Consider the following 13442-nt stretch of genomic DNA (forward strand, 5'->3'; position numbering starts at 1 on the left):
CTTGGATACGGAAATAAGAAACTTATTAGACTTATCCTCAAAATAATCTGACACAAACCACATAAAACTGAATGAGGCTTCTTCTACCACCACACAGTCTAGAGGATTAGGCTTCCTATTTATACTTATGACACCTGCCCATGCAGCCTTATTTTTAAAAGAAATCTATGACTGCCAGTTAAGACAGGCGGCATGAAAGGTATACCAACACAACATCTGTGAAAACAAGATTCACATTTATAAAAAGGTTTCCTACCTTCAGGCTTCCCAAGTTGAAAATGTTGGCTCATTTAAAATGAACCAAAGTTACATAAAATGTATTTGACCATAATCCAAACATAAGAACATATATACTGGCAACAAAGGATGCCTTAAGGAAAGGCAAGTTTCAAATAGTTGCTGTAGGTAAGCAAGGGTTATTTTGCAACAAAATCACGCATCAAGAGAGACATCTAGTGGTTTTTTATTACAAAAGTGATTCAGTTGCTTAAATCGATAGATAAAACGGTAGATTTTCCAAGCAGAGACCCTTGCTACAATTTCAAAATAAAAGAATAGCTACAAAACACAATTCTTAAACTGCAAGTATGCCTATGCAAGACTCACACACACTATTCATTCATGAACCCATGAACTGCAAACCAGGCAGAATTAAGTTATTGAGGCATGGGCAATACCATATTTAAAAGGAGGACAGCAGCACAGGGAGGAGACGTTAACGCTTTCTTCCTCTCTCCATGCCATCTAGTTTGGTTCTCCATGGGTCAACAAAAGCAAAATCACTACGGTGCAGGTACATACTATGAGAAACAACAAAATCCAGGCACATTATCAAGGTCAGCAGCAGCTTCACATGGGATAATAAAATGTGGACAGTAGAGACTGGATGCCTGGACAAATCTAGATGAGATACTACTTGATATCCAGATGTAGCACCCAATATAGCAGCCTCACCCAAGAGTTAGTCTAGAGCAGGAGTCCCCAAAGTGGTGCTCACCTACACTTTTCCTGGCACCTACCAAGCATTTTATAATGTGGGAGAGGCCAGGTGCATCTTTTTGAGTTTCTGATGTTTATGATGTAATACTGACACTGGCTTTATGTACACTACTTTACCTCTGCAGATGGAGGAATGATATTCTAAAACCAGTGGGGCTTGCTTCTGACAAAACATAACAGACTTGCATGATTGAAACACTTAATGCACCTAACTGGAACGTATACTGAAGTCATCACATCTTCTCAAACAGAATGTATTTTTTATAATTCAGATAGAAGTTGATAATAATATCACTATATCAATTAGGGCCACTTTTCAAAAATCATTTTTATTCCCATTAAAATCTGGCTATAATCCCTCTCTTACTGTATACATGTACAAGAAGCTCTCACTGGCTCTTCAGCACCAACTGTCATTGTTACAAATATTTTTAAAACATGTTAATTTTAAAAGCTATCTATAATGTTCCCTCCTCCTCTTCCATTCTTTGTCCTTAAACAGCAGAAACGGTACCAGAGATGTTTTTAAAATTCAAAAATTTATTTATTTTAGAGGAGAAAGCTTAGCTGAAATCAGCGGTTGAAAATTTCTGAGGCAATTCAACAGAAATCTCTGAGGTAAAATCAGTACATGCACAGACGTCAGTTCTTATGCTCTTCACAGATATGTTTAGAGGCTTTTGTTCCCGTGTTTTCCCCAAACACTTTAGTACACGTTCTTTTAGTATTGTCTTTCTCTGTTTAGGGTTTAAGAATGCTGGTACTCACTTTCTAGTACCCCAAATCACTTCTCTTCCAACACCAAGTCTTTCCTTCAGTTTTTTTGTTAAATGAATCTTAAGGTCTCCAGAGGCAGTTTCAATCCACACCCAACCAGGGATCTCTCCACTCTCCAGAGCTACCTCTCTGTTTAACTGGCTAGGGAAAGTCTCCTCTCCTCAGAAGATCTATCCCCTTTCTTTGGCCCATTTGGCAGTCTGCACCTACTTCCCAAACTTCCTTGCCAACTTTTCCCCAGTTCTCCTGTCGGTGTAAAACTACTCTCCATGAGGACTCTATATTCCAACTCTTCACACTCAATTCCTCTCAGCAAATGCTGAAAAAATCTTCTCCTCTTTCCAGCTCATGCTTGGAGTAGCCTTTCACTCAAAGTTCTTTGTGTCTGTGAAGGAGCACTTCCAGGCTTTCAAGAAGTGCAGTCCATCACACCAACAGAGTATAATGTTTTGCCGTATAAATAGTTTGTGTTTTGTTTCTGCTGGTTAATGAGGGGAGGGGATTGAATATTTATTACTGTGATTAAAAATGCAGGACTCTGAAGGCAAGAAGGAGTGTTGCTGGATGGGTGAGTGAAGCATTCCGTGATTGAACTGTAGCTGTACCCTGAGGTGGAATGTATTTAAATCAACTGTTGTTATTATTCTAGAGTGAACTGCAGTTTTTAGTCTGAGTGTAGAGAGAAAGTTTAGTTAGTCAACTTCAGTCTTTCAGGAATCTGTCAGAGATTTTACAGTTCAGAGGGTCTGTCGGGTTCAGTGTATCTGTATGGAAAAGCCTGAGTGATTCTGTGCCTGCATGAGTGAGAGGAGTATGTATTCTGTTAGTGAAGAATGGAAGGAGTAAGTCTTTGTGAATGAGTCTGTTTGTTATTTATACTCTAAGTGGCAATTGTATGGAAAATTAGTCTTTGTGACTGGCTCTATGAATAATCATTTAAGGATCTAGACCTAATTTGAAACCAAGAAGCTTATGAATCTATCCTGAAACCAATATGCTTATCAATACTCGGCAACCATTACACATATGTACTTATAAATGAATTCTATTTCTAATAAAGCAAAATGTCTATTTCATCTGGAATATAGGATCCCTTTTTTACTTCACAGTCACCCCCACATTGACTGTTCCATTATACTACCATCTATAACTAAGCCTTCCTCTAATACAAGACAACCTTCTTTTGGTGGCAGCAAAAACAATTTTGAAATGCAAAGCAAGAAACAGGGAAGCAACATAACATTTCAGTCTTATGGCGAGGTGCCATTACATGATTTACAATATACAAGTCACATAAAGGGAGCAAAATGCTACATATTTTCTGAAATGCTGGACAACTACTATAGCAGTTACAGAACAGATAGAGCCAAACATGGCAGCCATTTTGTGGTTGGCTCCACCTCCCACAGCAGCCATTTTGTGTTTGCAGCCACTATCCTGTCAGAATTCCAAAGGTGACCACAAACTCAAAAAGGATGGGACTCCTGGTTTAAACTTCTATTAAAAATTACTTGTTGCTAGGACTTTTTCTGAGCCAGAACGCCCCAGAATGGCGTTCTGGCACCTCTTTAAAATACCCACATGACTGGTTTCACGTGAGTATTTTTAAAATGGTCTTTTTTACCCATTTTGGGCCCATTTGGGCCAGGACTGGGCCCCAAAAGGCCTGGATTGGGATGCTGCCAGGTGGGGGAGGGTTCCCCTGCCCGATAGCGGCTCGTTCCAGGCCATTTCAGCCCCAATCCAAGCCGTTTTGGGCCCAAAACAGCCCGAACAATCCTCCGCCCAGCAGTGTCCCAATCATGGCCATTTTGGGCCTCTTTCAGCCATTTTGGCCTAATTCAGACCCAAAATGGCCAAGATTGGCCTGAAATGGCCAGGATCGGTCCCAAAATGGCCAGGATTGGGCCGCTGCCCAGCGCGGGAGTGCTCTCTCATGTGGCAGCAGCCCGTTCCCGGCAGACCCAGGTCATTTGGGGCTCATTTGGGCCCAAAATGGCCCGGATTGGGCCCTAAACGGCCAGGTTTGGGCCACTGCCCGGTGGGGGAGTCCTCTCTTTTGCGGCACCACCCTGTTCCAGGCTGATCCAAGCTATTTTGGGCCTGGATCTGGCCACTTCCGAGCTACCCCACAGCAGAGCAGCCTGTTTCAGGCCAATTCAGGCCCAATCCAGACCCCCACATACACATGGAGCACAGGATCACTCCCTGCATGATGATGTCACTTCCCGGAAGTGACATCATCATGCAGTCCCAGGAGAGCGTGCACGTGCATGTAGTGAGAGACACACCACCTCCCCCCAGGAATTGCCCTGGGTGAGAGTTCCCCCAGTTCTTTCACCAAAAAGAAGCCCTGCCTGTTGCCCAAAGTTGTTCCTTTCTACTGGGGCTGAATTTGAATCAAATACAACATAAGCAAATAAAAGTGTTCAGACTGTTCTTGTCATTATTGTATTTTACATGGTTATTTCTTAAAATCAAAAGGAGCGTACCTGTTTTTTTTCGAGTTCTCATCCTTCCCTCTTTTAACTCCAAATATTCTTGTAATTAGTGTACTAAAGAGGAGTGTAGATGAATTTCTTACCTAATGTGTTAAACAACAAAAAGACAGTTTAATTGGTGTTTTAGTGTTTCTTGTTTGTCAGCATTCTATATGCTGTGCTGTAGGTAAAGGAATAACTAATCAGAGGATGTAAAAAGTAGAGGGAATGCTACATGGCTAATTAAAGAAAAGCTATTTATACAAAACTTAAGATAATTACAGCATAACCTTTTTAAAAAAAATTCAGAGACCAGGACAACATACAAAAGGTAAGGATGATCTGTGATATTATATGGAACATATGGAAAACTGGGATATGCGGCTTGTATGAAGTAACCAAAGGGAGTCCTTGAATTTAGGGACAACCAGAGACATGAAGACGTACAGAGAATAGGAACTTCTGCAAGCTGAGTCAAAGAAATCCTGAGGGCCACTGACCTATGTTACAAATACTTAGATATGTTCATGGAAGTCAGCACACATCTTTCAAGATTTGTGAAAATGGAACATCATTAAATTAACATGCAATCGTTACAGATTAAAAATGTGCATACTTTTGGTATAAACACATGCGCACTAAAATTTCAGGTATCACCATGAAATATTTGCTACCAACAATAAACAAGATAAACTGTTAGCAACTTTAAGCGCATATTTTAAACCCATCCATGCCAAAGGCTGGAATTTAAAAAATTGTTAAAAGTTATTTCTTTTAATTGGCCTGATATCAAGAAATGTTTTATGTATTTCTATTAAACTTTCAAAGTCCACCAACTAAAAACTGCTTCCCATATCAGCTCCATTATTCTTTTAACCCAGATAAAATGCTCAGCCTTCAAAGTTGAAAACCAAATAAAAAAAATCAAAACCAAATAAAAAGTTAGTCAATGCAATAGAACAACAAGATCCAAATTTCAGTGTTCCTGTAGGTTGTTTTATAGCATTTCTCCCATTCTAGCATGCTGTCCACTCAGCACACATTCTATATAAGGCTATTAAAAATTCATAAAAAGTCAACTGGGTATTGTATTGTTATAAGAGAAACATAATCAATGCTCTGTTTACCATCATTAACATGTAGCTTTCCAGCTTAATATGCTAAAAGTTAAGAATCAACTTACAGCCCAGACAGAAGACGTAAAACCTAATATTGCTGCTCTCACTCCATCTGCAACATAAGGAATGATGTTTTCTCCTAAGCGGGTATCCTTGAACAAAGCTCTTAAGATATTTAAAGCATGAACCTGCGAATAAGAAAGTCAATATAGGCAGATTACTTTTTTTGGAAATGTACTAGAACTGTGGCAGAACACCAAGCCTGGATCACGACTGTATTTTCTTCAGCATTGGAGCTAAGTAGTTAACTGAATGCCTGGAAACTTCTGGACAAGGTAGTTTGGAAGAAGAAATAAAAGAAACCTCAAGAAAATGATCAAATAAACCAAATTCAGGCAAGACTCTCACATCTGTGAACACACACACACACACACACACACACACACACCACCACCACCATACGCCTCAGGTTTCATATCAAGTAGCAAGTATTGGATCGGTAATAGTTCTTGGGTGACCTACTTTACTAGAATCTGTGGTTCATTGATATGTGCAATACAAGAATGCATATTCATGTTCTCCTAACACTTAATGCATAATTAACCTGTGATGACTGAACATGAGTATGTGCTCTTGGCTTCACATATGAAGTCCCTTGTTCGGTCATGACAAACTCTACCAATTCCATATTTTTTGAAAGGGACCAATATACTGGTAGGTGGATTCGGTTTCGTTTTCGCAGCCATGTCGGACGCTCCTCTCGGCAGGTCCGAGAGGAAGCGGCCGAGCCGCCTGGCCGGGCGGCTGATCTGCAAAGGTTAGCCCCCAGACTCTCAGGCAGGGAGTCTGAGTCCGGGACGCGGCGGGAAGAGCCCTCTGACAGATCGAGGCAGGGGGTAAATCGCCCGTTTGTCCCTATGGAGGCCGGCAGACGAGCACGGCACCCAGTGTGCTGCCGGGCTATGGAAAACGGCAAGGAGCAGGATTAGGCGAAAAGCCTGCAAGTAAGCGAATCCCTTCTGTTACTACAAGCGCTGTGAGGAGTGGTGGGGTCTGAAGGTTAGAAGACTCGGATTTTTCCCCCCTCATAGAGTCTCGGAAGATTGGCGGTTTCCCCCCCCCCAAAATGGCAGCGAGAAAGCAGAGTCCTTCTCTTGGCAAGTCAGTTACGGCGGCCTTGCAGAGGGGCGAGACGCTTGAAGAACTGGTTAAAAGAGCGGTTATGGAAGCCATAAAACCCTTTGTTGACAAGCTGAATGAAACAGATCAAAGGGTGGGCTTAATTGAAAGCGATGTGAAAGCCATTAAAGAAGCAGCGGGGGGGGGCAGAGAAGTCTGCCCGGGAAAGTGCGTCACTTACGAGAGCAACGAACAGGGAATTAAAGTTGGTGGAAAACCAGCTGATCGGACTGCAAGTGGAGCGAACACAAACCATTTTGCGTCTCCAGAATGTTAAGGAGGAGGAAAAAGAGGATTTATGGGATCTCGCCTCGGAACTTTTAGCGACACCCGCGAGGGCAACTAAAGAAGAAGTGAAAAGCTCCATTTTGGGAGTCCGTCGGGCATCTTCAAAATATGCAACGAAGCGGCAGCTGCCTCGCGAGATTGTTATCGAGTTTTCATCTAGGAGGGTCCGGGACAGTATCCTATATAATTCATACAATGCGGAATTGGACTTTCTGGGAAATAAAGTCAAGATATTGAAGGACGTTCCATTTTTAGTGCGGAAGAAAAGATTTAAGTACAAGATGTTGGCAGCTCTTTTGAGGGAACGGGACATAAAGTACAAATGGCTACTCCCGGAAGGAATCGGGTTTAGTTATAAAGATAAAGCTTACAAGATTAATTCGGAAGATCAGCTAAGGGATTTTGTGGATATAAATCCAGAATTTGGACCAGATACCAAGCAAAAAGAAGAGGATCCGAAGCCTGAAGGGAGGGGGGAGGCAATGAGCGCTCCGGCGGTAGCTGCGCAGAGGGAATTGCGCCCGAGGCCCAGGGGAGGGAAAAAGATTTAATTTGAACTGTAATTTGTATGATCAACCACTCCGTCACTATCTTATTAAGCTATTTTTTTACTGTGGCAGTATGAAGGGAAAGCATTGAAACGTAGTGTTTAGTGTTTGTAGGTTACCTTCCCCTTTTTCTCCACCCCCCCTTCCCTTTCTCTTTTTTCTCCTTTCCTTCCCATCCCTTGTGCTATTGTAGTCTTTTGTAGTTACTGTTTTGTAGGTTATGTATGTATGTAGTAGTTTTGTATGTTAGATATTGAAAAATAAAAAATATTATAAAAAAAAAATATACTGGTAGGTGGCCCACCCCAAATTGGATTACCTTGTATGCATCACAGTTCTATTCTGCATGCACAGAACTATTGTGGCATAATCATCATCATATATCTAATTCTCAACCACACCAAATCTGAGGATACTGAAATCTAGAAACTGGAGCCATGAACAGACAAGACAGATCTTTCTACACTTGCACTGTATAATCCATCTTGGATCTCAGTGAGAAAGGAAGACAATAAATAAATAAATAACCTGAAAAATACCCGAGTTTTGCAGAAAAATATTTTTTAAAAAAAGAAGTACATTGAGGAGTTAAAAAAACCAAAAAAGGAAAAGGAGCACTTATAGCTTTAAGAAATAGATGCCCTCAGTGGCCATTGCTCAGTGGCCAACCACAACAGTTTTGTCAGCATTTCAGGACTGGTTTATCAGTAAAAGGCAAAGAGGAGAGTGAGCTGACTCTGGGGTTGTTCTGGCCTCTGAGGGAGACTCGTTCGGGCCAAGACTGGCAGCAACCCACAGGTAACTTGCTAACACTTGACTTTCATGATTCACCTAGGCCTGGCTGCTTGCTACTGTTCAACGAAAAAAGACAAAGCACCCTTGCAATAGATGCAAGCAAGGAAGTGAAAAACACAACCAAGGGATAAAGCAACAATTTACCAATTTATACTAGAAGGAAACAATGTAATAGGTACAACCTATGCACAAGCTTATTGAAGTGACGAAGTGCTAAGCAGCAATAGATTCTCTGAGAGTACATCAATTACATACACGAAGCTATAAACCACAAAGGCAAACAGCCAAGTGCAAACATAGTCAGTAACTCCAATACATATTCACGTGGAATTAGGTGGGACAGTCCAGATAATACAATAAAGTAACCAGGAGTAACAGTAAGGTCCAATAAGGTGTAATATTTAATCCGATGTCTTTTCCTTTTTCACAGAAGAAATTAAAGATGGAAAGCTTCCAAAGCCTGAGGACCCAACAAAGAACCGGTCATCAAGATGCTTGTTTCCAAGGAGCTTGCTTCATCAGGGGTCAAACAGACCTTGCCATCAACAACCACGCTGGAGCATTGCTATTCTCTAGCAGCAGCTGGATGAACGGTCAGGAGAGGGTGTGTCCGGCTGCCGCTAGAATAGCAAAGGTGAAGTATAAATGAAATAAATAAATAAAAGATATAGCTGAAGATGGTAGGGCAGATAAAAGTTAGGTTGGTTGGTGGGAAGGACAGAAGGAAGCAGACAAGGGTGTGAATACGGGGCTGCCAGGAGGACAAAAAAGAAATATTGTGGGGAAGGTGATACTGGAGAATATGAGGTACCCCTAGCAAATCCTTGCAGGTTCCCCACCGTGCAACTGGGCCCTGCCCAGCAATTGACACTGGGCAACTGGACCACAGTTTTCCCAAGCAGAGGCTGCCAGGTGTAGCAAAGGAGGGGAAAGAGGGCAGATAAAGATAGGTTGACTGATGGCTTGAAAAGAAAAGGAGGCAGGAAAAGGGGAACACTTTCAGGGAAGGGAAAGAAGAAATAGTGCGGAAAGGAAATGAGATACCTCCCGCATGTCCTTCCGAGTTCCCACTTCCACATCTAATATTTAGTACTCTTGTCTTCAGTACAGATTTACTGAATCCACTCACCACTCAATGTACCTTTTCAAAATTAAACAGTTGAAACACTTAGCCTACTACTTATTCGTATAGTTTTTTTTATTTCTCCTCTGATCTTTTTCAAACAACAAACAATAAATAACTCGTGGTACTTTACTGTTTTATTGTGGCAAAAGCTTTCATGGAGTGGAGCGCATTTAACCCAATGCAAGCAGTAGGCCATGAAACGTGTGACATAATAATCCTGTTAACCATTAATGTGTATAAATAACATTCATTTTTATTTTTACTTCGACAGAGTAATATGGCTGTCCATCTAAAATTTCTTTGCAAGTTGAAATCAGCTTTCTTAAACACGGGAGAACAAGAGTACATGTAGTAATTCAGAGCTGAGATATGAATGCTTACAGAAAAAACAAAAGTAACAAGAACTCCCCTCCCCATTTTTCAAATGGAAACATGCCACAGTATTCCAAAAGCAAAATTTCAAATACACCCAATACAAAAAAGAGACAGCAGCAAATGGCAGCACCATATGCTACATTACCACATATATCTAATTTTTTCCATCTGAGAGAACATAAAAATTGAAAACAAAACACAAACAAAGGGAAGTGTGTTACTTCGACAGAAACAGTCTCACACAGTTGTGATAGGACTAAGATCTATCTGGATATTAAATTCCACTTTAGAACATAAAAACACTAAAATATTCAATAGTGTATTATCATCTTAGACATTATAGCATGTTAAAAATTGTAAATGAAATTAGTCACATTAAATAAAAAACATATCCCTGAAAACATTAACATCACCCCCAGCAAGGCAGGGCAATAATATGCTTATTTTCTAGTCTGTGAGTGTCTGTGTTATAAGCCCACTGAGGAGAGAACAGCAAATGTTAGCCACAAGTAGCAAGGTCAACAGGACAGCAGATTTAGTAGACTAGCTTCTTACATCTCCACCAAACCAGATCAAAGTCACCATAGGAAGGCAAGCACCAGTCCACAAGCAAAGAAGACACTGTCTACTTCTTTCATGAGGATGGCAGCTCCTTCTCGGTGCAGAGATGTATCTTGAATTGGAGTGCTGTACATTTACAGCATACACAGAAATTATTCTCTTTGTCATACATAAAAATCATGCTATCCATTTTGAGCAAGCAAAGCCTTGCAGCTTTGAGAACCCTTTGAGAAAAGCCAGGCCTTTTTTTGAGGGGGAACACCCCAGAACAGCATTCCGGCAGCTCTGGAATATGCCCATGTGATTCCTTCCTCTCCAGAGGAGGCTAAGCTGCTTTGAGTTCATTCTGCTCTCTTTTCATTCCTCTCTCTCTCTCTCTCTCTCTCTCTCTCTCTCTCTCTCTCTCTCTCTCTCTCTCTCTCTCTCTCTCTGTGTGTGTGTGTGTGTGTGTGTGAGAGAGAGAGAGAGAGAGAGAGAGAGAGAGAGAGCACAAGCTGAGGCCCAGTGTTTTGAGTTCATTCTGCTTTCTTTTCAAGGGGTGGGGCTGTGTGTGCGCGTGTGCTACTTTGAGTTCATTCTGCTTTCTTTTCATGGGGGTGGGCTGTGTATATGTGTGTGCTGCTTTGAGTTCATTCTGCTTTCTTTTCATGGGGGTGTGGGGGCTGTGTGTGTGTGTGCTGCTTTCATTCTTTTGTTTACTGAAGTTGACATTGTTATGGTTCCCACAGCTTTTGAATGCAGATTGGTTCTGTGTTAGTTAAATATATCAGTTATGGTTATTTGTATTAGTTAAAATATGGTTAACGCTAGAAATGGATAGCTGTGTCCAGGTCACAGAAGGCTTTCATCAATATATTCAACAGCATATAGGTGTTCTTATGTCTTAATAGCTGTAACTCAAATGGTTCTCCCCACCCTCAGCTGATTAACATCACTGAAATTGCAGTGGACATATGGGTGTTAAGGAAGTTTTTATGAATATTGTTTGTGTGGGACATTGGAATGTTTATGAGCATTTCAAAATATCACAACAGCTTTACCACTGGTAAGCTAGAGTTGATAGGAAACAAAAAAAGCCATTTTAAACTAAGTATAGATCTAATGCAGCTAAAGTTGAGTTGATTTGCTCCAGTAAAGCAAAAACCCTCCCTGAAAATTTGAAAATTCAATATTCATTAGATTAGGAATTTCAGACTGGAATTTTGAGAAAGAATTTTGGATTTTTTTTTTCTGGCAGAGGGAATCTGTAAGAATTTAGATTTGTGAGATGGGTTTTGAATTTTTAGAGGCATATCCTTCTTGCATATTTTAAAATATGATTCCAAAGAAATGAAATGTTTGGGAAAGGAAATGGAAAATTTCACTTTTTGTAGAGGATACAGAAAGGAAAAAACCGCTTTCTCATAATAGTGTAATTTTCCAAGCTCACTAACATTTTTCTCGTCGTAACGCATCGTGCTGGGTTTCGGGAAACGGTGTCACTTCCAGGAAAGTGACGTCACTTCCAAAAGTGATGTCATCACACATTTCCAGGAGTAAGCATGTGTTTTGCGCTCTCACATGTGGTAACAGAGAGTTCCACCACCTCTTTTCCCAGAAAAAAAGCCCCGATAATAGCCACTACAGCCCCAAATGATCAGACCAAACATCTATGTAGCCCAGCATTCTACACCCATACAGTGACCACCAAGATGCTCCAAGAAAGCCCACAAGCAAAGGAAGATAGTGATAATAACCATCCCCTTTGTCTTTCTCTAGCACCTAGAAATTAGGAACAATTTTGAGCCTGAAGGTTCCGTTCTTAGTATACATGGACAACAGCCACTGAGAATTTATCATATCTTGGGACAATGAATTTCACAAGATAGTTGCATGCTACATGAAGTAGTATTACCTTTAGTTCAGGCTGAATCTGCTGCCAATTAATCAGTTTCTACTGGGCTAGCCCAAACTGCATTCTGCAACACACACACCCCCCAAAGCAATTTTGCAGACTTTGCTTCCCGTTTCACGATGTATATTTTAGTTCTTACCTGTGCGATAGTGCTTCGGGGTGTGTTTGAAGGTGAAGCCAAAGATATCAACTCTTTCAATGTCATTTTTAGCAATCCTGTTTTACCCTTTTTTGGTTCTGAAGCTAGCAAAGCCTAGAAATTAAAAAGAAAAACAAACTAGCATATATTGTGCACAGACCTATTTTGAAAACAGATCCTATCCAGTTCATTTCAAGATTCCAGATACATCTGCATCACACACACTCCTACACAACACAAATGAGGGATGCCAAGCCTCAGTTACAAATATTAAAAGGTGGCATAGGGGAAAGCCAGACTTTTAAATTAAAAGCCAATCTAGAATCATGGATTTTTGAAAAGCCAAGTTTTTATCCAGATAAACAGTCAAAGAAAATAAAAGACAAAAGGAAGAGAAAAGGCAGAACTAAACTGAAACAGGGATGAGCACTGAAAGTAATAAATCCAGACAGAAGCAAGCAATAGACCAAGGTCCACGTAAAAAGAAAATACAGTCATCATTATGCTTCTAATTTAATTTTGTGCTTCATCATCCTAGTCTTTGCACATTTCCCAGGCAAACCTTGTTGTCCTCTTAGGACTGTGAACTATTTTGGGTATATATCAAACAAAAAACAATGCTAGATGTCTGGACATTCATGTGTGAAGGCTGAGCACTTAAAACAACTTCTGAGAAACTGTGAAATAGTTAAATTGTGCAAACTTAGGACCACCACCACCACACACACATGCCATGTAGTCAGACCATTATGGAAAATGTGAAACTATGTATAAACTTAATGTTTTGAAGGAAAATGGAATGGCAATGCCAATGAAGAAGACACAGAGTAGGATGAGGGGCTGACATGCTACAGGCTCACCTCTTAAATGTACTAAAGAAACTAGGAGGTGTAACACAAATTAGGAAAAAACAACATGAAAAGAACTGCACCACCTCTGCTCACAAAATTTTCAGGACAGGCAACAAGAAAATGAACAGGTTCAGCAATCAGAAGCTGCTCATATTTCACTAGCTTTAAGTTAATCTATGCTTAGGAAAGCATCTCTTCAGAATTTTTTTTAAAATACAAGAGAGAGACAGAGCTGCATAGTGTTTAGTGTGCGAGTAGGGCTTGGGAAACCTAGGTTCAAATTCCCACTCAGCCTTGAGGTCTATTGGGTGA

The 13442-nt window shown here is 40.7% G+C and overlaps 1 protein-coding gene across 1 annotated transcript in view; it reads right to left on the reverse strand.

Annotated features, from left to right (window-relative positions):
* The window catches only part of THADA (THADA armadillo repeat containing), a 232634-nt gene that overhangs the window by 155613 nt on the left and 63579 nt on the right, over window positions 1-13442 (reverse strand). The window contains 3 exon segments of the mRNA XM_054983423.1: window positions 4269-4360; window positions 5440-5562; window positions 12280-12393. Coding sequence (XP_054839398.1) covers window positions 4269-4360; window positions 5440-5562; window positions 12280-12393 — 329 coding nt within the window.

This window comes from Eublepharis macularius, chromosome 1, assembly GCF_028583425.1.
Source record: "Eublepharis macularius isolate TG4126 chromosome 1, MPM_Emac_v1.0, whole genome shotgun sequence".
Taxonomy (NCBI): domain Eukaryota; kingdom Metazoa; phylum Chordata; class Lepidosauria; order Squamata; family Eublepharidae; genus Eublepharis; species Eublepharis macularius.